At 52.4% G+C, this 22,976-nt stretch overlaps 2 protein-coding genes across 3 annotated transcripts in view; both read right to left on the reverse strand.

The window, feature by feature from the left end:
* Positions 1–1,489: 1,489 nt before the first annotated feature.
* Positions 1,490–9,398, reverse strand: LOC308550129 (2'-5'-oligoadenylate synthase 1-like). The gene is made up of 6 exons (XM_081123569.1): positions 9,173–9,398; positions 7,903–8,188; positions 6,592–6,782; positions 5,627–5,859; positions 4,768–4,918; positions 1,490–3,614 (listed from the first exon to the last, which is right to left on the reverse strand). The coding sequence occupies exons 1-6, from the start codon at positions 9,350–9,352 to the stop codon at positions 3,609–3,611; spliced, it is 1,047 nt and encodes a 348-aa protein (XP_080979695.1). The 5' UTR covers positions 9,353–9,398; the 3' UTR covers positions 1,490–3,608.
* Positions 9,399–11,644: 2,246 nt separating this feature from the next.
* RPH3A (rabphilin 3A) overlaps positions 11,645–22,976 on the reverse strand; it is an 89,175-nt gene continuing 77,843 nt past the window's right edge. For both annotated transcript variants that reach the window (XM_081123567.1, XM_081123568.1), the window contains 9 exons: positions 22,730–22,809; positions 21,991–22,065; positions 21,044–21,153; positions 19,806–19,932; positions 17,506–17,562; positions 16,687–16,841; positions 15,631–15,712; positions 14,750–14,846; positions 11,645–13,709 (listed from right to left, as the gene is read on the reverse strand). In XM_081123567.1, coding sequence (XP_080979693.1) covers positions 13,579–13,709; positions 14,750–14,846; positions 15,631–15,712; positions 16,687–16,841; positions 17,506–17,562; positions 19,806–19,932; positions 21,044–21,153; positions 21,991–22,065; positions 22,730–22,809 — 914 coding nt within the window. In that variant the 3' untranslated portion in view covers positions 11,645–13,578. The remainder of the gene's footprint in view (positions 13,710–14,749; positions 14,847–15,630; positions 15,713–16,686; positions 16,842–17,505; positions 17,563–19,805; positions 19,933–21,043; positions 21,154–21,990; positions 22,066–22,729; positions 22,810–22,976) is intronic.

The raw sequence follows: 22,976 nt of genomic DNA on the forward strand, positions 1-22,976 counted from the left end.
GGAATACAGGCTAGAGGTTGGGAAGGGAATTCAAGCCAGGTGCCTTCACCCATAAAGCCATGATTACCATGCTTCCCCGTTAATCACAGTCATCTTCCTGATCCACAGGTCACTTTAGAAATCTTCTGTTTGAGATGGTGGACTGAGTGACAGCAAAGATATGTTTAAATTTCTTTTTAATCCTTACTTGAGGACATGCTTGGAGGGAGGAAGGGAAGGAGGGAGGGAGAGAGAGAAACATTGATGTGAGCGAGAACACTGATTGGTTGCCATCTGTATGTGCCCCAACCAGAGATCGGACACACAACCCAGCTATGTGCCCTGACCGGGGACTGAACCGGCAACCTTTCGGTGCACAGGGCAACGCTCAACCAACCGGGCCGCTCTGGCCGGGCCACGAAGGTAGGGTTCAAGGATCACGCAGGTCCACAGGCTGGAAGTTGAGAGAGCAAGCCATCGAGGGGCCAGGACATCTGAGGACTTTTTGGAAAGTAGAGAGCAGAGGGCCAAGATTGGATGCCGATGGTGGGCTGCTCCTATGCGCACGCCTTCCACTCTACCCAGGCCTCTAGAAACAACAGCAAGGAGATGGGAATAATTAGTCATGTTGCTGGACCCTACGAGACCCCCTGAAAGAAACATGGGATGGGGGGAAGGAGGAAATTAGAACCCCAAACACAGGTGGAAGGACATAGCCAAGCAGGGTGGGAAGGGCTCCGAGGGGCTCCCTGGCATCTCACAGACAAAGGCGAGGGGCGTGCAGGAGGAGGGTATCTGGAAGGCTCACGCCGGGCTTTAAAGGTCAGGACATCAAAATCCAGTCAAGCTGGGAGGACCTCGGCATGACGCTAAACACCTTGGAGCTCCCCCATCAACCGAGGACCGGAAACCTCCCGGACACAGGTCTCTCTGACAGCGTTCAGCTGTGTTCTAATCTCCAAGACTCCACCCCTGGCTCTGCTGACTAATTGTTAGCTCTTCTCAGTTTCGTTTCCCCAGCAGGAAGTTACCCAGAAAGTGGCCTTATCTCTGGGGCCTCAGATCAAGTGTTTCTTTCCCTTCCTCCCTCCCTCCCTCCCTCCCTCCCTCCCTCCCTCCCTCCCTCCTCCCTTCCTTCCTTCCCTCCTTCCTTCCTTGAGAAAGAGAAACATTGATGTGAGGGAGAAACATGGATCGGTTGCCTCCCGCATTCCCTGACCGGGGATCGAACCCGCCACCTGGATATGTGCCCTGACCGGGAATAGAACTTGCCGCCTTTTGGTGTCCAGGATGATGCTCCGACCAACTGAGCCACACCGGCCAGGGCTGCCTCAGGTGTGTCAATTTCCACCATCCCTTACACACTTGCTCCTCTGTTGCCAAATCTCACGAATTTGCCCTTGAACCAGCAGCTCCAAATATCAGCACCCAGGGCTTTCTCTAACCTGGGCTTGCTGGCATTGCACAATCAGAGCTTAACTGAGAGAAATACTGAATAAAAAGTTTTTTTCCAAGAAAATTTGCTTTATTGTGTTCTGGTTTTTTTTGGCATGGTTATACAAGCAATACAAGTTTAAACTTATATAAAGTCAGAAAAGCATTAAGATAACTCATAATATACACACTAAAAACCTTGAGGACTTCCAGGAATCCGCCATTACAAATGAAATGAAAGAAAACATACTAAGTCAAAAACACAGAATACAGACGCCTAATAATAATATGACAAAAACCATGAAAGACCCATTCAGGGAAAAATCCTATAACTTAGTCATACAGTCATTAAAGACGGCGTAAATGAATGGAAAGAAACTCCCACTTCATGGATTGTGAGTCTCAATATTATATAGATGTCATTCCCCCTAGACTAGTTTATGTAACTCCAATTAAACGCCTCCCCATATTTTGGGTGAAACTGTACAAATTGAGTATAAAATTAACACGGAAATAGAAAGGGCCAAGGGAAGCCATGGATTTTGGTGAAAAGAGAACAGCGTTTTCTATGAGATCTGAATAGTTATTAAGGTTATGGTAATTAAGAGAAGGTAGTATTTCCGCCCACTTAATCTTTGAGTCTTCGACCCATTTCGAGTTGATCTGTGTGTGGTGCAAACATCTAAATTCATCTTCCTGCGCGTGGAGATCCGGTTTTCCCAACAGCATTTGCTGGGGAGACATCCTTTCCCCATTATGTGTCCCCGGCAGCCTTGCTGAACATCAGTTGACTGTATGGGCAAAGTACCGGCAGCAAAAGCAAAAACAGGCAAAGAGAGAGTACATCCAACTAAAGAGCTTCCGCACGGTAAGCAAGACAATAGAGTGAAGGCAAGCTATGCGGAGGGAGAAAATATTTGCAAACCACAAATCTGTCAAGGGGGTAATTTCCAAAATAATAAGGAACTCCTACAAGTCGATAGCAAACCAATTTAAAAAAACAAAACAAAAACCAAACCTAATAATCCTATCACAAAATGGGCCAAGAACTGGAATAGCCATTTCTTAAAATAAAAATAAAAAGACACACAGATGGCCAACAGGGATCTATATGACAAGACGCTCAGCATCACTAATGATCAGGGAAATGCAAATCAGAACCGTCAGCTATCACCTCTCGCCTGTTAGAATGGCTATGATATTAAAAACAACAACAACAAAAGACAAGCGCTGGGCAGGATGTGGAGGACCTGGAACCCTCAGGCACTGTGCTGGTGGGAAGGAAAATGGTGCAGCCGCTCTGGAAAATGGTATGGGAATCCCTCGAAAAATTAAAACGAGCACTCCCGTCTGATCCATCTGGCTTTTCAATCAAGCAACTGATTACTAATCCAATTAAGGTACCCACGGCTGTAATATCGTTGATCATCCTGAAACTCAGAAGACAACACGGGTGGATCAGCCACATGATAAAGGCAGTGGTGCCGTGACCTGTGATGCCCAAATTTTCCTCTCAGCAGGGAGTGAGAACTACGGTAAACCCGGCAAAGCAGGTACCGAAACTAGGTGGGGAGTGGAACCCCATAAAAAGCCCTACATACCCAGGGAGACAGGCAGAGTCCGCAAAAAGGCTGGGGAGACAGGCCCCACATTTTAACGGGCTGGAGGGAGGGGTTGTGGGAGTGTTGTTTTTGTTCCAGGAATAAATTGTTTTAAATGATTTATTTTGCCAATGTTAAAGGCAGTAACTAAATATTGTCACGAAGGAAGAAATTAATACAGATCCTTGGGAACAGGAGGGCCACATGGGGCAGACCAGAGGGAGTGAGGGGCAAGCGTGGGCAGGGACCTCTGTCGTGGTTCCCACGAGAAAGCGAGGCAGGGCAAGCGGGCTTAGGACGGGCGGTGTGAATGATGACAGGGGCTCCGCAGTGCGGGCCGTGCGGGGGTGCCTGGGACCTGGCCCTGGGTGAGTGGGGCCCGGAGCTCCCCGGGCGCCAGCAGAGGGGTCTGGGCTCGGAGCGGCTGGTTTGCACCCAGAGGGCGACCGGTGCGTGTGTTCATTTCTCTTCCACCCGGGGAGGGGAGGCTCTGCCTGGTGCAGGTGGCGGCTGTGACAGGATCCAGGGCGCTGTCCCTAATCAGAGGGCTGACAGGTCTTGAGAGCACGTTATCCGGTCACCTTCGCGGCCTCCTTAGATCTGAAAGGGTAAAGTACAGGATTGCATTGGAGAGCTGGTCGCCCCACCTTGGCATTTACAGTGGACTCTGTGACATGCCACTTGGCTTCTCAAGGAAAGAGGAGTGAGTCCCAGGTGCCAGGGAGGCTGGCAGCGAACAGACTTCAGCGATGAGCCCCTCCAGGGTGGCCTGGGCTGCAGAGAGCCCCTGGCTAAGGCCACGCCCCGTCCCGAGTTGCCCATATTCTGGGGCTGGTCCAGGGTGTGTATAAGGGCCTGACCCCTTCAGACCGCTGGTGGCCAACTCTGAAGGCCCTTGGAGCTCCAGGGCTCCCCAGGGAGGGGTGGGGTGGGTGGGGCGAGGGGTGGATTTGTCCCTGTGCCCACACCTGCTTCCTTCCCCTCCCTCCCACAGGTGTAGGAGTCTGCTTCCTGGGGGACCCCGTATGACATCACCAATCCCCCAGCATGAGAAAGAACCGACCCTGGGAGTAGAAAGATCCCAGTTCAGGAGTCCCTGCCCCTACAGGCCGTGTGACATGCCCATGTCCCTCAGCTGCTCTGAGTCTCCTGTTCGGCAGGTGCTAAGTGTGAGTGTGGGGGGGTGGATACAGGCAGGCTGTTCACAAGTGGAATGAGCACTAGCCTTGGAGTTCACCGGGTTGAGTCCCAGCTCTACCACTTCCTTGCTGAATGCCCTTGAGTAGTGGCTCCACCTCTCTGAGCCTACTTTTCTCACCTGTGAGATGAGAGTAGAAAACCTACCTCATTGGACATCCTGAGGATTGAATAAGAGAATGTGTGTTAAAGGGCTTAGGACAGAAGCTGAGCCCAAAGCAAATATTTGATAGGCAGTGGTTACTCTGTTTATTATTATTATTAGAAACAGGTGGCCTCCCCTTCCCCTTCCTCTCTGAAATCAATAAAGATATTTTTTTAAAAAAGTGATATTCTGCAGCATTAAGTAAGAATGAACTTTGAACAGAGGCTGTGAAAATTCCAGGAACCCTCTGAGTGGGGTCAGGGTGAATGTGAAGTTGCCGTAAAATAGGGAGCTCAGCCTGAACTTTATGACTGCGGGGGCAATTTCGTTGGAAACTGGTCTCCAGCTATAGGCCCCAAGTTGTGTGGAGGGGAGCAGAAAGGGCGACAGGGAGGAAGCCGAAGGTCTCACCTCTATGTCCCAGGAGCCCACTGGAGAGCAATGCTTATCCTTAAAGCACGGGTAAGTCATCCAGAGTCTAGCCTCTCTCGCCAGCCTATCCCAGCGCCCAGGCTCTCCGCCGACGTTTCCTGTAGGGTCCGCTGGGTCCAGAATCACAGGCCTGAGGAACAATTAGAGAGGGACAGCTGAGAAGCTGGGCTGTGTCTCAGGGGTCTAGATGCTCCTGCAATTGTGAAACACCAGTCTGGGGCAGGGTGGGACTCGGGGTAGGAGGAAGGGCCCAGCAGGGTGCTGCTTGCTGGGGAGTGTCCTGGGTGCCTTGCTCCGTGGTGGGCAGTGAACCCCAAGAGAAGGAGCCTCACACTTGGGCCTTACTGACCTGAGTTTGAATGTCACCTCTGCCCTTTATTTGTGGGTAGGTCACTTGTGCTTTCTAAGCCTCAGTTTTCTCATCTGTGAAATGGGGCAAGGCGAACATGCCCACCTTGAAGGAGGTATTATGTGGAGTGATTTTTTAAAAAATATATCTTTATTGATTCCAGAGAGAGGAAGGGAGAGGGAGAGAGAGAGATAGAAACATCAGTGATGAGAGAGTCATTGATCAGCTGCCTCCTGCACGCCCCCCACTGGGGGTCGAGCCTGCAACCCGGGCCTGTGCCCTGACTGGGAATCGAACCTTGATCTCCTGGATCCTAGGTCGATGCTCAACTGCTGAGCCACACTGGCCGGGTGATAAGTCCTTGTGCCCAGCACAAGGACTGGCAGCAGCAGATGCCCAAGAGACGCGGCGCCTCCCACTCCCTCATTTCCAAGGCACCACAGGGGCCATCTATCGGGGGGGCGGGTAAGCCCTGCGGGGACAGAGTACCTGGGTTTCTGGAGCTGCGTCTTCACGTACGGACCAATCACAGGATGTGCAATGTCGTAATACTTTGTCCAGTAGATGCAAAGCTTCTGGTAGTTGGTGACCAATGTCAAGACGCTGCGGAACCCCTGAGCTGTGACGAAGTCCGTCTTCCTTCCTGCGCGCTCCCACGCGTGGACGGTCAGGAGCTCCAGGGCGTACTGAGGAGGCAGGGGCTGCCCAAGCTTCTCCTTACACTGAGGGGGGAAAAGCAACCAGAGAAGGGGGTCTGGCCGGCCCTGTGGCCAAAGGCAGCCTCCCGCTCGCTGCTGTAGATGGTTCCCAGGCCCCAAGTCGGGCCCACTCGCTTATGTGTCGTCTGTGGCTGCTTTCGCGCTCCAAGGACTGAGCGGAGTAGACGGGACAGAGACCGTGTGACTGACCCACAACGTCTCTAATATTCACCACCTCGCCGTGTATGGAAAAAGCTCGCTGACCCTGGTTAGGGCCGGGGCTCTGGGTTCTGACCGATGTGGGTTCGAATCCTGGCTCCACCTTTGTCTGACTCTGGGCAGACAACTCATCGGAGCCTCATGTCTCTCACCTGCCAAGTGAGTGGTGATAACAGCATCTACCTCCTAAGCATATTATGAACACGAGCTCAGAGGAAGCACTCCAAATGTCCCTAAGCGCCTTACAGAAGCAGACAAAAGTCCCTCTGCAGAAGACATGTGTCATCTCAGAAATCATTTCAAGCACAGTGACCAGCACATACGTAACCAGGCACACAGCGACACAGGACACCAACAGCAATGACCAGCAGGGGAAAAAGAAACTAGCAATCAATTCACAAAACTCTAAATACGGAAGGGTCCAATATAGACTTTAAAAGAACCGGGGACACTATATGCAAAGAAAGAAAAGAAGAGCAAGAAATTGCAGGGACTTAGAAGTCCCCCCCACCCCCCCGCTGGACAGGATGACCAGACCTTCCGGTACCAGTGCTTGACCAGGCGGACCAGGCTCTTGAGCTTGGCCGGACGCTCTTTCAGGAAGGCTCGCTGCAGCTCTGTGAAGCACGAAGAGAACTCGCCCTCCACCCCCAGGCTCTTGCACGCTTCGATGAGCCTCACGTAGACGCTGGGGTCAGGTCTGTAGTGTTCCGTCACTGTCACCTGACCTGTTAGGGACAAATCCATAACTTTAAGATGTCAGCTCCTCCCTGAGGTTCTTTCAGTCGCTAGCTGGCCGTGGGTGCAGTGCGATGGGCCATCTCCAGTCCGTCCCCCCCCCCCCATCCACTGCCATCGCCCTGTCCACGCCTTGAAGGTGACAGGCTTCTGCAGGATCCGCTGTCCTGGCTGCTGTCTCGGTCACTGCCTCTTCTCTCCATTCATCCTCAGCGTCTTGCGTTTCCCCCGCTACTCAGATCTTTTCTAACCTCCAGGTCTTCGCCTGTGCTGTTCCCTCTGCCTGGCATGCCCTTCCTCCCCTTCTCTCTCTTCCCTTCTTATTTTTTGGAACCATCGCACCCCAGCAGCCAACACAGGACATGACAACCAGGAGATACTGCTAAACTTTTTCCATTTCCTGGCGTTTTTCTCGTGGGTCTCCGCCTAGGCCCAAAGAAATCCCTAACAGGTTCTGTTTATTAAGTAGCTCAGTCCCTACAACTTAATAGTAGCGGTTTGCACGGTGTCCGATAGGTGTCGCTGTGTTTCCCTTAAAAATTTAAAATCTGAACTTTTCGAGCTAGTTCACTGGGGTGTCCTGGGGTGCCTTGGTGCACAGTGGGGGAACTCTCATTTTTGCACACCGACTATGTGCCAGGCCCTGTGTAAGAGCTTAATGTAGATGACCGTTTAACACTTAAAAAAAAGAGCATGGCATAGCTAGTGTGGTTTTACTAGTTTTCCACCTGTGGGCATTGAGCCTCCGAGAGGTTACGTTGCCCCGTCCACGTGCACATTACCCATAGATCCCAACCCTCAGAGTAAGTCTGATGAGGTTTCCTCATGTTTTTGGGTAAAAGATGAAATTAGCATGCCAGATCTATGCTGCTGTTTTTTTAGAAAGATAAAATACTTTGCTGTTTCATGTCACTCCTGGGGCCGACCAGACTGTCTTCATTCTTGCCCCAGGAGAGAATCTAAGATCCCTTCCCCGTTTTAAAGGGATGCCCTCTTTTGGGAAGACTGTCAAACTGTGAAAGATTGCCCATCAGAAATATATAAAAAGAGAGAGAAAGAAGCCCTGACATAGGACAGAGGCTGGAAACAGCTTGTGTCAGGGGCGCTCACCCAGGATATCAAAGGCCGGCAGGACATCAAACTCTACCAGCTCCGGGCGGCGGTTCCCGAGCTTGAAGCCGAGTGCGCGTGGGTTCTCCCACACATGATCCTGGACCTCAAACTTCACGGTAAGCTTTCCCTCCCTTCGACAGGCCTCTAGCTGTGTTTTTATTTCCTGGATGAACTCTCCTCGGCGAGTGTACTGCTCCTGAAAACTTTTGAGGGAGCTTATGAAGACGACGAGATCAGCGTCAGACCGGCTTCTGAGCGTAGTGCCTTTGCCGGAGGAGCCACCCTAAAGCAGAGACGGGAATTAGAACTAACGTTCCTTGAGCAGAGCCTCCCTAAGTAAAGTGATGCGCACAATCACTAACAGTCTTGGGCACTAGCCACTGTTCCAAGGGCATTACCGGTCTTCCCTCCTACGAGGCTCCTCCCAAAGACTTTGCTATCTAGGCATTATTATTATTAGTGCCCTTTTTTTTACAGGTGGGAAAACAGATGCTCAGAGAGATTATCTATCAGCCCAAGGCATGGCTGGTAGTTGGCAGAGATGCAATTCAAACCCCAGCTGCCTTGTTCTAGAGTCTGGAGTCTTCACTCCCTGGCCTTGACTGCCTTATATCGTTCTATACTGTAGTCTGGCCCATGCCGGGTGGTTTAATGAATCTGCACAGCCCTATAAGGTATTGGGAATTATGGACAGGAAACCGAGGCACAGAAAGGTGACTTTCTCAAGGTTTAACAGCCAGCGGGTGCTATATGCCTTTTGAAATTATTATTATTAAATTTACTGGGGGTAATGTTGGTTAATATAACATCATATACATTTCTGGTGTACATCTTCGTAATACGGAATCTGTATACTCTATTGTGTGCTCACCACCCAAGTCCAGTCTCCTCTTGTCGCCTTGTGTTTATTTGACCCCCAACCCCTGCTCACCTCCGGTAATCAGCATTATGTCAAAACTTAGACTCAGCCTGGCCGTCAATTAGCAGATTGTTGATCAGAGCTGGGCCTCAGTTTCCCTGTCTCTGAAACGGACGTGGCCCAGGACAGCGGCTCATGAACCTCACCAGGGATAACCGTTAAACAATGACAGATGTAGGACCTCAGCCCAGAGTCTATTTCCACAAGCTGCGGTTGTATTTTTGGCGTGGATCAATTTGAAACCACCAGCCCCAAAGACCTCAACCCTCTGCTCTCTTTCTCTGTGGAAACTCCTGCCTGTTCAACCCCCCCCCCCCAACCCGCAGTCTGGCAGGTGGGCTCACTCACCTTTACAACCTTTGACACCCGGACAGCCCGGCTGTCACCTCGGCTGAAACACCTCTCCTTCAGAAAACTGCAGATGATGTTAATGGCTTTTCTGACCTCCGTCCGGAACTGTGTGTCCGGCAGGAGTCGGTCTTCGATGAACTTGTCCAGATCCCCAGCCGAGAGCTTTTGGAGCTCCATCGTGACGCTCGTGTGGGGACAGGAACGTTTCTCTCTCCTGCTGCCCAAGGCTGAGTTTCCTTTGGTTTTGTTTCCTGGGAAGGGAGGAGCTTCTTATCAAACCGAAGAGTCCGGGCAGCCGGAAGGGCCTTGCCTTTCTTCAGATTGTAACTGTGAAAACATGTTTGTGTTTTTTTTTAACTCCCATTAGTGCCTCCCCCAAGAGAAATCGGGATGCAAAACCAATTTTTGGTTTCCTTCTTCCTAGTTTTGTGGTGTTGGGGGTTTTTTTAAATCCTCCCCTGAGGATACTTTTTCTGTTGCTTTTCAGAGAGAGTGGAAGGAAGAGAGAGAAAGACAGAGGACGATCGAGGGGAGAGAGACGCATCGACTGGTCGCCTCCCGCACGGGCCTGACCAGGCCAGGGATCCGGCCTGCGACTGAGGCGCGTGCCCTCGGCCGGAACCGAGCCGGGGCCCTTCCTAGTCTTTGTTTTGTTATTGTCGTTGCTGACAAAATTGGTTTATAGCCTCCTATGATCTTTACAATAGTATGTGCATATCGCCAAAAAAGAAAGGAAGGCAGGGAACTCAGGAAGCATAAAACTCCATTCATAACCCCAAACCTCAAAGACGACCCCTATGAACATGTGGGTGTAGATCTTTTCAGATGCTGTCCGAGGTTCACGCACGCACGAAAATTCACAGTTCTCTTTCGTTTTTCTTTTTTAAATGACATCATGCTATACTTTTTCCCTTCGGTTCATAGACTTTATTTCTTACAGCAGCTTTAGGCTGACAGAAAAATGGAACAGGACGTACAGAGTTCCCCTATGTCACCTCTCCTTCCGCCCGTAATTTCTACTATTTTTAACATTGGTGCAGGTGTCACTAGGGATGGATTGAGACTGATGCATTATCGTGAACTAAATAACGTTCACAGTTCCCAGGAGGGTTCACTCGGCGCTGGATGCTCCGGGGGTCTGAAAAATGCAGAATGTCATGCACCCACCATTTATGAAATCTTGTAGAATAGTTGCCCCTTGGTCCACTCATTTGTTCCTCTTGGTTTAGACCTTTCTACTTTCCTGATCCATGCATTTAATGCCAAAATATTCCCGCCCCGGCAGGGTGGCTCAGTTGGTTGGAGCATCAGAAGGTTGCCAGTTTGATTCCGGTCAGTGGACACACCCAGGTTGCCGTTCGATCCCCGGTTGAGATGCGTGGGGTAGGAACCGATCAATGTTTCTCTCTCACATCCATGTTTCTCTCTCTCTCAAATCAATAAACATCACCTCAGGTGAGGATTTAAAAAAATCCCTCCAAGCACTACTTCCATTGCATCCCTCAACTTCAATTGGTTGTTTTTTCACTGTCAGCTCGTGCAAAACATTTTAAAATCTCTCTTGAAAATTCTTTGACCCATGTGTTAGTTAAAAGCATGCTATTTGGTCTCCAAATATTTTGGAATTTTCCAGATAGCTTCTTTTTATTGACACATTAATTCCGTCGTGGTGGAGGGCATACTTTGACGATGTGCATCCTTTTGAATGTGCGAAGGTGTATTTTCTGGCCCGAACGCGGTCTGTCTTGGGGAATGTTCCAGGAGAGCTGAGAAGATGTGAATGCCGTTGCTGTGGGGTGGAGTAGGGTCTAGATGCCCGTTAGCTATCTTGCTAATCAGCTTTCTCATAACCAGCTCATCAACTGTCACCTCCCATTTCTGTATACAATGCTGACCTCTGCTTAAAGCAAAATGTAACCGTGAAGGGGGCAGGTGTCCATCTCTGGAACGCTCGCTTTGCCCACCAGTTGGATTTTATGTATGTCAAGGCGTCCGTTTGCTCCCAAATGCCTTTATGGCAATTGTACTTGTTAACGAAATGCATGCTTTTGACAAAATACACATATCAGCAGATTCCCTCCTCTGGGCTTTGGGCTATTCCTCTGTCAGGCGAGTGAGCTGATGGAACCAGGCCCTGGATCAACTCCGTCATCTCTTTCGGCCTTGATGTCATCTGATTGCACAGCCGCTCGGGACTCTTCCCCCGAGGCTGGGGTAGTGGGGAGAAGCTGAGGATGCCGCCCGCCTGGGGGGTGCCCTTCTAAGAGGGTGTGGGGTCAGACACGTCGCCTTGAGCCTGCCCGCCCAAGATGAAACCCACCGGGAAGCAAACTCCACGTTCCTTGTTCACCCGCCGTATCCCCAGTGCCTGCGACATAGTAGATGCTCAATGAACACTGACTCTCACGTATCCTGGCGGGGAGGAGAACCCCCAGAAACCAGAAAGGAAGAGCGCAGGCCGCTGGTTTTCCTGGACATTCCTACTTTATTTTTGGCTACATCATCACAAAGAAAGGCGGCGGACGGTTCTGGGGTTCTGCATGCACCAGAGGGCAGGGGTTGTGTGTGTATTCTAGGCGGGCCGGGGGGGGTTACGTTTGTGGGGAGAGCGGAGAGAGCGAGCTTGCCACATGCTGATTCCAGCGCCAGCTCCGGCATCGGGCGTGGGTGACGCAGCCAGCATGCTTTCTCCTAAGGGCAAACCGTGGGACAGAGGCGGGCGTCGAGGGTGGGGAGGGCCTGGGGGCGGGGGGGGGGGCAGATGGCAGCCAGGAAGCTGTTGGCCATCTTGGGGAAGGCGGAGAACTTGATGTTTAGAACGGAATGATTTAGAAATCAGTGGCTTTCGGGGAATTGTGCAGAGAGCTGGGGGGGAGGACACTGCAGGGGGAGGTTGAAAGGCGTGTGTTTGAAGAAAGTGAGCTCGTTTGAGTGTCCATCTGATGTCTACTGATGCCGGGGAGCTGTTGGACCTCTAGAGGGGGTGATTTCCACAGGGGCGGACATCATGGGGATTGGGGGAAAACAAGCCTTTTTCCCAGGGCACTGCATGTGCCCAGACCCAGCCTCAAGTGTATAATGTTTGTCCCGGATGCCTCCTCCGCCTCGTTAAAACATTTTTTAAAGGAACAAGACTGGATGATTCATGATGGAATAAAAGCCTTTGGTATCGGCAGCTATCGCTAAAGTTTTAGATCCATGATTGTGCCGTATTCTCCTGATACACGTGGTGAAGGGGGAGGGGGGACAGAGAGACAGACAGACACAGAGACAGAGAGACTCGAGGCGATTCTGAGTGAGACACAGGGCGCGTGAGGGTCAGAGGAGCCGAGGCAGAGCGTCGGGGGCAGGGGTCGTAGGTCCGCTGAACCAAGAGCAGAGGAAGGAGAAACGAACGCTGGGGGCTTCGGCGAGGCCCCCCTCGGACCCAGAGCTCTGGCTTCTAGATCCCCTCCAAGCCCGCTCGGGGAGGCCAGGGGCCGAGAAAGCCCCTCTGTGAGGCCACCCGGCTGTGCCAACAGGAGAGGGTGGTCTGAACAGGTGAGGATCTAAGTGGAGGGTCAGCTTTTACCGGTTTCTCAGCGTTTGCTGGCCGGGCTGGTGAGAGGAGGCGGGGGGTGGGGGAGTGGGGGGGTGGGGGGGTGAGGCTGTGTTATGATGTTTTTTGCTCTTGCTATTTATTTAACCCCTTAGAGAGGGAGAGTTTCGTGGGGTGGGACAGAGAGAGAGGCAGGGGGCAGAGAATGGGTGTCCCGTTGTGTGTTGGTGGTTTTTTTTTTGCTAGGAAGCAAATAGGTGACATCCTGAAAGAGGGGGTTACCAAGTCCCTCCGTGTATTGTCCATTTCTCCAAGCATTTGGGAGCTGGGAGGGTGTGTCCCTAGTCACCAGGCTGGTCTGTTCTCCTGGAGATTGGGGTGTGTATGTGCGGAGGCTGTGGGAGCCCGGATGCTCTATGTCTGCCCCAATACAGGGTCCCCACAGCCTTGTCCGGGTCCACTGACAGCTGAGGGGACACGCAGACGCGACACAGGAGACGGGAGTTGGGTATGTGAGCGCCTGTTCAAGACCAGGAGGGTCTAAAACAGGCCTAAACGGCAAAGACCGTTTGTAATCACCCAAACTGGAAGGTTGTAAAATGAACAACCCCCACGTGAAAGTCTCCCCACCCCGTCCTGACTGCTCCATGCTAGAGGGACCAGAGAGGGGCTGCGTTCAGGGCCACATGGCAGCTGCCGCAGTGCCCAAGGTGAGGGGAGACCCCAAAAGCAGGCTCAGGGAGGGTGGCAGGTGATGGGGGGCGTAGAGGAGAGAGACCAGGGTGCAGTGCTGCTGGGGCAGGCTGGGGGTGACTGGGCAGGGGGCGGGGCACGGAGCTGGGGAGCTGGGGAGCCGGGCACCATCCTAATCGCTGGACACGTGGTTCTCGTTCTGTAGCTGGTGCCAGCGCTCAATCTTCTTGTCTTTGTTCTTCAGACACTCGTACCAGTGTTTCAAGCGCTCTCCCTTGGCCGAGATCCCCAGCTGGCAGCCTCCTGGGTGACAAGGGCAGATAGGGACAGGGGGTCAGAGCGGAGGGACACATGGGACTCTCGTTCTGGACCCAAATGTCTAGTTGTGGGAAAACTGCCACTGAGCAGTGACTCCGCCTCCAGCGTCCTGGGACCCGTTCTCTAGAGGGGGTGGTTGTTATGGTGTTTTTATTACCATTGGCCTTCTCTGCCTCCAGGCTACCTACTCAAGAACCTGCTGTGGCTCCCTATTGTGTTTTTTAAGGCCTTCTACAAATCACCACCCACCCATGGAAACTTACCTCCCACTACTTTTAGAAACTCATCATCTATTTCCGAAGACTTACTTCCATCACCCCACTCAATCCTGTCTCCACACTTGCACTCGGGTTGTGTCCCTGGCCTGGAGTTCCTTCCCCTCTCCATCTTTAATGACTGTTGTTCCTCAGTGTTTGGAAGGGAACTGGGAAAATTAGAACCTTCACCCTGGACTTGCAGATAGATGAAGGAGACATCCTTTGCACCCTATTTTCTACAAAGCCACAGACCCCACGCTCCTGTGATTTAACTCTTCCACTGGAGGTGATCTGCTCAGCAGAGAGCCAATCAAAGCTCAGTGGTTAGAGCATCGGCCCGCACACCGAAGGGCTGCAGGTTCGATTTGCGGTCAAGGGCACGTACCTGGGTTGCAGGCTCGATCCCTGGCCCTGGTCAGGGTGTGTGCAGGAGGCAACCAATCAATGTCTCTCACATCGATGTTTCCCTCTTTCTCTCTTTCTCTCTCCCTTCCACTCTCTCTGATAATCAATGGAAACAATATCCTCAATTAACAAAAAACAACAAAAAAGAGAACCCATCATGATCTGATCTTCCTGACTTTGTAAGCCCTCTCCTCTAAAGGCGTTCTCAAATTGGACCCAAATCGGGACCATGGTTCTGATTCTGTTTCGGTGATGTGGTTGCCAAAAGAAAAGAAAGACCCTCACCCCCCGCAGCCCTGGGGGAGGCTCTCCTCTCCTGGGCGGACAGAGGGCCGGTTTTCTCTGGGAGCCAGGAGCACTCACCGATGTAATCGTTGGACTTGCCGATGTCATAGTCCCAGACCGAGATGTCCAGTGACTTCTTCGCCAGGTCGCTATGTTTGATGTCATAGAAGAACTCCTGGATGCAAGAGAGGAGGGCATGTGAGTGAGAGGGTCCCCCGAGCCCTTGGCATTTAGAACTAAGAGGCCAAGTCCTTGGGGTTCATGGACCAAGGGGAGGCCCTTGAAATAGGCATTCTGGGAGCAAGGGATTCCTTCTAGATCGTGAGTTTGAAAGGGCTTGATTGTGGTGCTAAGGCATTAGGGAGCCATTGTTGGTTTAAGCGAGGAGGTGACAAATTTACATTCGTGTTTTAGAAAGCTCATGCTTATGTGGAGGATGGGCCAAGCGCAGGGAGGTGAGTCAGGAGTCTACTGCAATAGTCCATGCGTGAAATGCCAGCGTCTAAGCCAAGGCAGCAACAGTGAGAAGACAGAGGAAGGGACACACTCAGTGGGTATCTAGACAGTGGCTTTCACAAGACTTCATGCGCTGGGTGGATGTGGGGGCAGAGGGAGAGGGCAACACCAACTGGGTGGATGATAAAGGACATAACTGTCCCTATTTATTTCCTCAAATTTCAGTATTATAGGCTGCTAGAATTGGTGAAGATATTGGAGATGATTTAATTCAGTCTCTCTTCAAACTCAGCTTCCTGCCTAGGACATTCCTAATTGATAGGTTATTGTTTTAGGCTTGATTCCCTCCAGTGACAAGAAACTCATTACCTCTCCTTGAGATCATTCAAGCTGATCTCTGAGGGAAAGCATTTTTTTATGTGCCTGACGACATTCTGGGAGGGGGCTGTCCTTCTCTCACACAGTGAATATTCCACAGTGTGACAGACACAGGGCAGTCTTACCTCATTAAACTCAGGATTCAAGGTTTTCTTCTTAATTTGAGTCTTGTGTTTGGCCTTCTTCCCCATGTCCGGTTTCAGCCAGCTGACAGGAGACACGAGAAGCCGTTACGGGCGAAGTTCAATGAATAAGAACAGCCCCGCAGTAACCCAAAGGCCCCTTCTGGCGTCAGGAGGAGAAGTGATGAGCACACCAGAAAGTGAGTCAACATTAACGATGACCAGCGTGCATTAGGGTACCTACTTCTTTTAAAATCCTCACCCGAGGATATTTTTTCCATTGCTTTTCAGAGAGAGTGGGAGAGACAGAGAGAGAAACATCGATGTGAAAGAGACACATCGATTGGCTGCCTCCCGCACACAGGACCTGGGATCAAGCCTGCAACCGAGGTTCGTGTCCTTGACCAGAAGTGAACCCAAGACTTTTCTGTCCACAGGCCGAGGCTCTAACCACTGAGCCAAACCAGCCAGGGCGGTAGGACTTGGGGCTAACAGCTCTCCACCTCCCCCAGCTCTCCCTACCTTCCCTCACACAGCATTTCCCTTAATAAAATCCTTGTCTGTTTAATCCCACGGTGGCATTTTCTCACGTTTGTCTTAACGCCGATGACAAAGTCTCTCTTATTTCCGTGAGCAAAGTGACTGGAATAACCCCAAAGTCTAAGGTCCCTCTTTTGGAGCATTCCCAGACTGAATCTGGAAAAGGCCAGATCGCTTTGCTGGTGGTGGGGCTCTGGGCGGCTGGAGGTGTGTGTTGCTAATTCTGGGGGGCTACACATGGGGTTACTGCGACCTTGCCGACTGCAACTCTCTCCCACGAGGGGACAGAGCCACACACTTCTCATATGGGCGGGTGACACACCAGTCTGACTGCCCGAGACTCCAGCCTCACATTCTAGCCGGTTCAGGTCACCTGTCTCACTGTGTGACCTTGGGCAGGTTCATTTCCCTTTCTGGGCCTCAATGGACAATGATCTTGGGGAAGCTCTCTGGTTGCCCCTGTGCAAGGATCTAGAACCCTCTCTGGGGCCCGCTCACAGTCCCGCGGCATTGACTCACAGCTTGACGAATGGATCCGAGTAGCCGTTGGCATCCATGGCGGCCAGGTGCACGCAGCGTATGATGCCCACGATGAGCCCCCCTTGCTGCGTGCTGTACATGAGGGACACCAGGATCTTGCCGCGTTCCTCTATGTCCCCAATGCGCTCCACCTGCTGCGATAGGAGAAGTCGCGTGTGAGCCGGGAGGGGAGCCGTCAGCACCATGGACAGCAGGCGCCCAGCTGTGGCCAAAGCCCAGGGGGCCCGGCTGAGGCACAGGAGGCGGGTGGTCTTCCTTCAACCTGGACACGGGCTACGCCCTGAGTCTGGTCATGGGTTGAGTTTGATCCTGGTCAGTGACTGGCCCCACTGTGACCCAGGACTGATCCTTGACCCTGGCCCTAGCCTGATCCCCGACTGAGTTCAGACTCCCCCGATACAAGCAGACTTCTCGCAGGGAGTGCTAGGCTGAGGGCCTGGGCATGTGGCTCAACCCCAGCCGTGGGCACACCCAGGGCTGGAAGGGCCTCCGGTCCGTCCCTGATGGAGGGAGGATGGCAGTGATCCAGTCCTTCAGCATCCCCAGCAGGGCCTCTACCAACAAGGCCGAGGAACTCAAGGGTGTCCCTGCGGGAGAGGATGGGGCTTCCCCCACCTCGGGCTCCAGGCGTGAAGAGCACTCACCTGGCTCACGTCCTAAGGCCTTGGGCAAGGGCGGCTCTCATGGGAACCCACAGGCGGGAGGGTTTGGGAGAAAGAGTAGGGATGGGGCCAGGGAGGGAAAGAAAAGGGAGATGCCAGCCTCGGACTGCGGCTTCAATACCCACTCAGCGCTCACCTCCTCCTCATACAGGGCCATGCCTCGGGCGGAGCCAGTGGTCCCGGCACGCTTCATCTGGGAAGGAAGCAGAAAGGAAAGACAGCGTTGTCTATGAGGCTCACCTCCCTACACGACAAGGACCAGACGCCTCTCCCCGCTCCATTAGCATCCAGAGCTGTGAGGACAGGTCTTCCAAGCTTCTGTGGACCTCCAGCTAAATTTTTAGCTAAAATTTATATAACACTAACCATTTGACAGACCAGGTTAATGCACAATGGCCTATGACGTAGGCTGTGTTAATATCCCCATTTTACAGATGGGGACACCGAGGGTCAGAGTGGTTAAGCCACTTGCCCAAGTCAATAAGTGGCAGAGCACCCCCTGCCTAAAACAGACAGGATTGGATTTGATCTGCTCTGTGTCTTGGGGTCTGGCCACCAGATGCGTCTGCCCCGTGGCTCCTAAGGTCCTTCTGGGGGACTCTAAGGCTCTAGGGAACATCATATGAAAACCACTGGTTAAAGACGAGCTCCCCATTTTAGAGATGAGGAAACCTGAGGTCCAGAGGGAAGGAGGGGACAGCACTTATGTGGGGACAGCATATGGGGGGAGGTGGTAGTGGGAGAACCAAGGACAAAGAGCTAAAGATGATTAGCTAGCAGAGGTCTGTGGCCGCTGCAGGCCTGTCGGTCCTGCCACCGCTGTGCATCTGGGGCTGGCTGTGTCCATCACAGCAAGATGGGCAGACCCAGGAGCCGGAGACTCGGGTGGGAGCCTGGCCACTGTCCTGGCCAACTGGTCGCACTGAGTGCAGGAAGGAAGAGGAACCCTGAAGGACCCGCTGTCACCAGGCAGAGACCTACAGGAAACGCTGCGCTCCGGGGTTGTCTTCGGGGATTTATTTGGAGCCTGGCATTTGGTGTAAATCCTTCCCAGCAACTTCCCTTGCTGCGTCCTGTTCCTTCTCAGGTTGCACACAAACACTGCGCGGTACACGGCTCTTCGGTCCTCGGGCCAGCCATCTGGTGGGAGGCTGCTACAGGATCCCCCTCCCGCCTGCCCGGCTTCCCCGCGGGGAGCTGGCCCTCTGCCCGGGGAGCGGGCGTGCTGGCGGCTGCAGGAGGCCTGGGCTCTGGCCGGCGGGGAGCACAGCCACTGACAAGCCACCTCTCTGGGCCCCAAGTGGCCCATGCATCGGAAAGGGCAGGTTGGATTATCTCTAAAAATACAGATCGCTGGTCCCACCCAACCTCACAAAGTCAGACTCTCAGTTTGTGAAGCTCTGGTTTTAAAATCTTGCCCAGCTGGCATGGCTCAGAGGTTAAGCACTGACCCATGAACCAGGTCAGGGTGCGATTCCCGGTCAGGGCATGATTCCCAGTCAGGGCACAGGCCCGGGTTGCGGGCTCGATCCCCAGTAGGGAGCGTGCAGGAGGCAGCCGATCAATGACTCTCCCTCATCATTGGTGTTTCTATCTCTCTCTCCCCCCTCCTTTCCTCTCAAAATCAATTTTTAAAAAAAATCTCCAGTTGTTTCTGAGCTATAGTCCATTTGGAGGACCTCAAGTTGGTTCTCTTTCTTTCTCAAAAGGCAAGTATCATGTCTAACAAGAACAGTTCTCGTGCTTTGTAAGGACTCTAAAAGACCCTAGGAGACTGGTGCTCTAACATCCCATTTTACAGATGAGAAAACAAGGCCCAGAGAGGTTCAGTAATCTGGCCCAGCTTATATGACAAGTGGCAGAGCCAAGAGTCAAGTCCAGGGACTCTGGCGCCAGAGTCTGTGTTCTCGGGCACTGTGCTATCCAGCCTCCTGCATATCTGCGCTGCGCTTTGTGACTTCATGAGTGACAAGTGGGTAAGGAAGTGTTATTCCTATAACAACAACAGTTAACGATTTATGAGTGCTTACTACGTTCTAGGTTCTGTTCTGATTATGTCTTTCACACAAACCTCCCACGAGGCAGGTACTGTTATAACGCCCATTTCCAGACAAGGAAAACTGAGGCTCAGAATAGCTCAGACCCTTGGCCAAGGCCAGGGAGCAGGGGAGAGCAGCAGACCTGGGATTTGAACCCAGGCCGGCCACTCTCTGCCCTCCCATTTCACCGAAGAGGACTCTGACGTTCAGAGAAGTGATGCTAACACAGACTGATAACAGGCAGAGCGGGGACACAACCCTGATGCTCTGACCGGAAGGCTTCACCCTCCCCCCAACAGCGGCCACATCTGTGCTGTCTGGCCCCCTGCAGGCCCAGAGGAGGGCAGCACCCCCAAAACTCTCCTCCCCCATGGAACCCCTGGGAAGAGGCACTCACCGGGATTACCCGCTCGAGACAGATATTGAAGTTTTTCCTTTGGTTGGGCTTTAGCTTCTTGAGCGAGAATCTGGTCTCACCGATGAACTCGTTATGGCCGAATTTGTCTTCATCACAGACCGAGATCCTGCGATCCCCAAAGAGGGTGGGGAGAGAAAAAAGAGCACATATTGAGCTCTTACTGTGTACCGAGAGCTGCGATGGATGCCGGCAAGGGGCGTGTAATGTGCACAGTCAGACTTCCGTTTCCTATCTACTGAGCACGAGGCCAGGTACTTGTTTTAAAAGACTGAGCACTGGGCCCTGGCGGGCGGCTCAGCTGGCTGGCGCATCCTCTCGTTCTCCAAACGGCTGCGGGTTCGATCTCCGGTCAGGGCATGTACGGGAGGCGACCAACCCGTGTTTCTCTCTCACATCGACGTTTCTCTCTCTCTCCCTCCCTCTCTCTCTAAAATCAATAAAAACACATCCTCGGGCGAGGGTTAAAATAAACAAAAAGACCCAGTACTGGGTTCCTGGGTGTTTGTTGTATTATAATCTGCAGTTTTCTGTATATTTGTAATATTTAATAATGAAATATTTTTAAAAATCTGTAATCAATCCATTCTGTGGAAAATTGTGAAGCAGTTAAAGTTAGGTAGATCTAAATGTCTTCTTGTGGCTATGACTCCAAGACATGGTGTTAAGAAAGAAGGAAGGTTCCAGAAACACAGCGTGATACTCTCCATGTTGCAGGCCAGGGTCCGACTCTGCAGACTCGCGGACGGAGGAAGCAGACCCTGGCTGCGGGAGGGGCTAACATGTCGAAGGCGTTCTGCCTCCTCCACCGTGTTTTACAAGAAGAACGTATTTGTGAATTACAAATATAATTTAAAACGCAGTTTAAAACAACATTGTAGAAGACAAGATGCATCAGCATATTGTTAAGTAAGACAGGCCGATTAATTAATAGGATGGTCCATTTTTTAAAACACTCAATTTTATAAGAAACTTTTGCACATGCGCATGTGAATACACACACACACACACACACACACACACAATCCAGATGTCCAGACACCAAGATATTAAGAGTTTCACTTACCTGCATTTTCAGAAGTTTCTACCAGACATACATATTGTTTTATAGACGTAAAAAAGGAAACTATGCAGAGATGTTTTAAAGAGTGACCCCCGGGGAGCGCACGTGTCTCAGGCCACCAGCCTCAGCCCCCCTCTGCCCGCCGCCTGGCAGGTACCTGAGGGTCTTCCGCTGCATGTCTTCATCTGTGAGGCCGTGATAGACGAGAGTCTCGTTCCAGACGGGGTTCCGGGTGTTCCGCAGGGTTTTTGTCCGAAGCTTGTTGGACTAGAGCCCAGAGAGACAGACAGACAGACACGTGCCTTGATGGGGAGCCAGCCTTGCAGCCATACCCTTTGGGCTCATGTGGGGGGGGGGTTGGAGGAGTGATTTAGGAGACACTCCCCTTAGGAGTGTCCAGGGGCTCAGCTGCTCTCAAATGCACATCTCAGGGAGCCGGGGGCATCTTCTAGGGTGGTGACTAAAGCCATCAAGAGGGCTGGACACTGAGCCACCCTTCCCTCCATGCACTGGGCTCTCTGTTTCCCCAAATAGCATCCTTCATGTCTGAAATTTGTTGGGGTGGGACAAAGTTTTTCATTTTACTCTGAGAAGACTAGAAATGCACTATACTCATTAGAGGTGGCCTAGTGACAAATCTAATTCACACTAACATGTAAATGACTCACTGGATTCTTTGGCAAAGCAAGTTTGGATTTAGGAGTGAGCAAAGGAGAGAGCCATAAGGAGAAGCAAATGCCACTGGGGAGTTAGAAGAAGTGGCCAAACACTTCGGTTCGGCTGGGGCCAGGTGAGGGACTGTTGTTCCTTGATCCAAAGAAAAAGATAAAGTGTGTGTGTGTGTGTGTGTGTGTGTGTGTGCATATGCACATGTGTGTGTCCTGTTGTCTTAAGGGACATTTGACACTTGCAGAGATTTTTAACATGCACTTTCCCAAGATCATACAACCACAATGACTCCTGGCCCACCCCTCACCCCTTGCAAGGACTTGGCCACTCGGGGGAGGGGGCAGATAGGGCTATTTTAGGCTCTGAGCTGGGAACTGCGGGTGCCTGCCAGGGCCCCTGTGCCCGGCTTGCAAAGAGGCCCCGGCCATATGGTACCTTGCTGGCTCCCGGCAGGAGGTGCAGCTTAACATAGGGATCAGCCAAGCCGTTGGAGTCCATGGGCTTCAGTCCCTGCAAGAGGAAAGGCAGTGGAGTGAGGGCCTTGGGAGGGCCGGCGGCCACTCGGCGGTCACAGGCACTGGGCGCAGCCTCCCTGGTGTCTGTCCCGCGCATCAGTCCGCCCTGTGGGCTTCCTCTTCCAAAGAGAGAGGAGGGAAAGGCGGGATCGTGAAAGAGCTCTGGAATCGGGCGGGCAGGCGGGGTCTAAAGCCTGGTCAGGCCACTTCCTGGCTGTGTGCCCTTAGGCAAGTTTCTTGCCGTATCTGAGTCTCATTTTCCTCACACATCCAATGGGATGAGAACAGTGCCTGCTACACGATTTAACCTGTTAAGGGCTTGCTTGGCACAGTGCCTGGCACATAGTAAGTGCCCCATCAGGGCTAGACCATTACTTGTCCCCTCCAGAGATCTCGGCTTTACCCTTGAAGCCGACTATCTCGCTCCCGGGAGGTGGCTGCAGCCAAATGAAACCCCTCTGCGACCAGCCCTGGAGGAAGTGTCGTCCCGCCCCCCGCCCAGAATATTGGCTGTGGCTAATTGCTGCCTTTTTCTCATCACTGTCACCGCCACAGATAGACAAGGCAACAGGCAGGAGCCTGCTAACCCCGTGTCATCCCCAAGTCCCCTGGAGATGCCAGAGCAGCCCTCAAGGTCCCCAGCCTGGCGCCTCACCCACCTTGGCCTTTATGATGGTGCAGTGCAGGGAGCTGTTCTCCAGGTCGTAGAGGAGGCTGAACTCCAGGGCTCCCAGGGTGGCTGTGGGGGCAGAGGCAGGAACCAAGAGAACATTCACTCAGTCATTCAACAAACCTTCCCTGAGCGCTGACTATGTGCCCTGTCTGGGCTACGCGTTGAGCCGACGGAAGAGAGGAAGACTCTGTCCTTGCTCTGGACACCACACCCGGGCAGGCCCTCAGCCCAGG

Source organism: Miniopterus schreibersii, assembly GCF_964146895.1.
Source record: "Miniopterus schreibersii genome assembly, chromosome: 20".
NCBI classification, from domain to species: domain Eukaryota; kingdom Metazoa; phylum Chordata; class Mammalia; order Chiroptera; family Miniopteridae; genus Miniopterus; species Miniopterus schreibersii.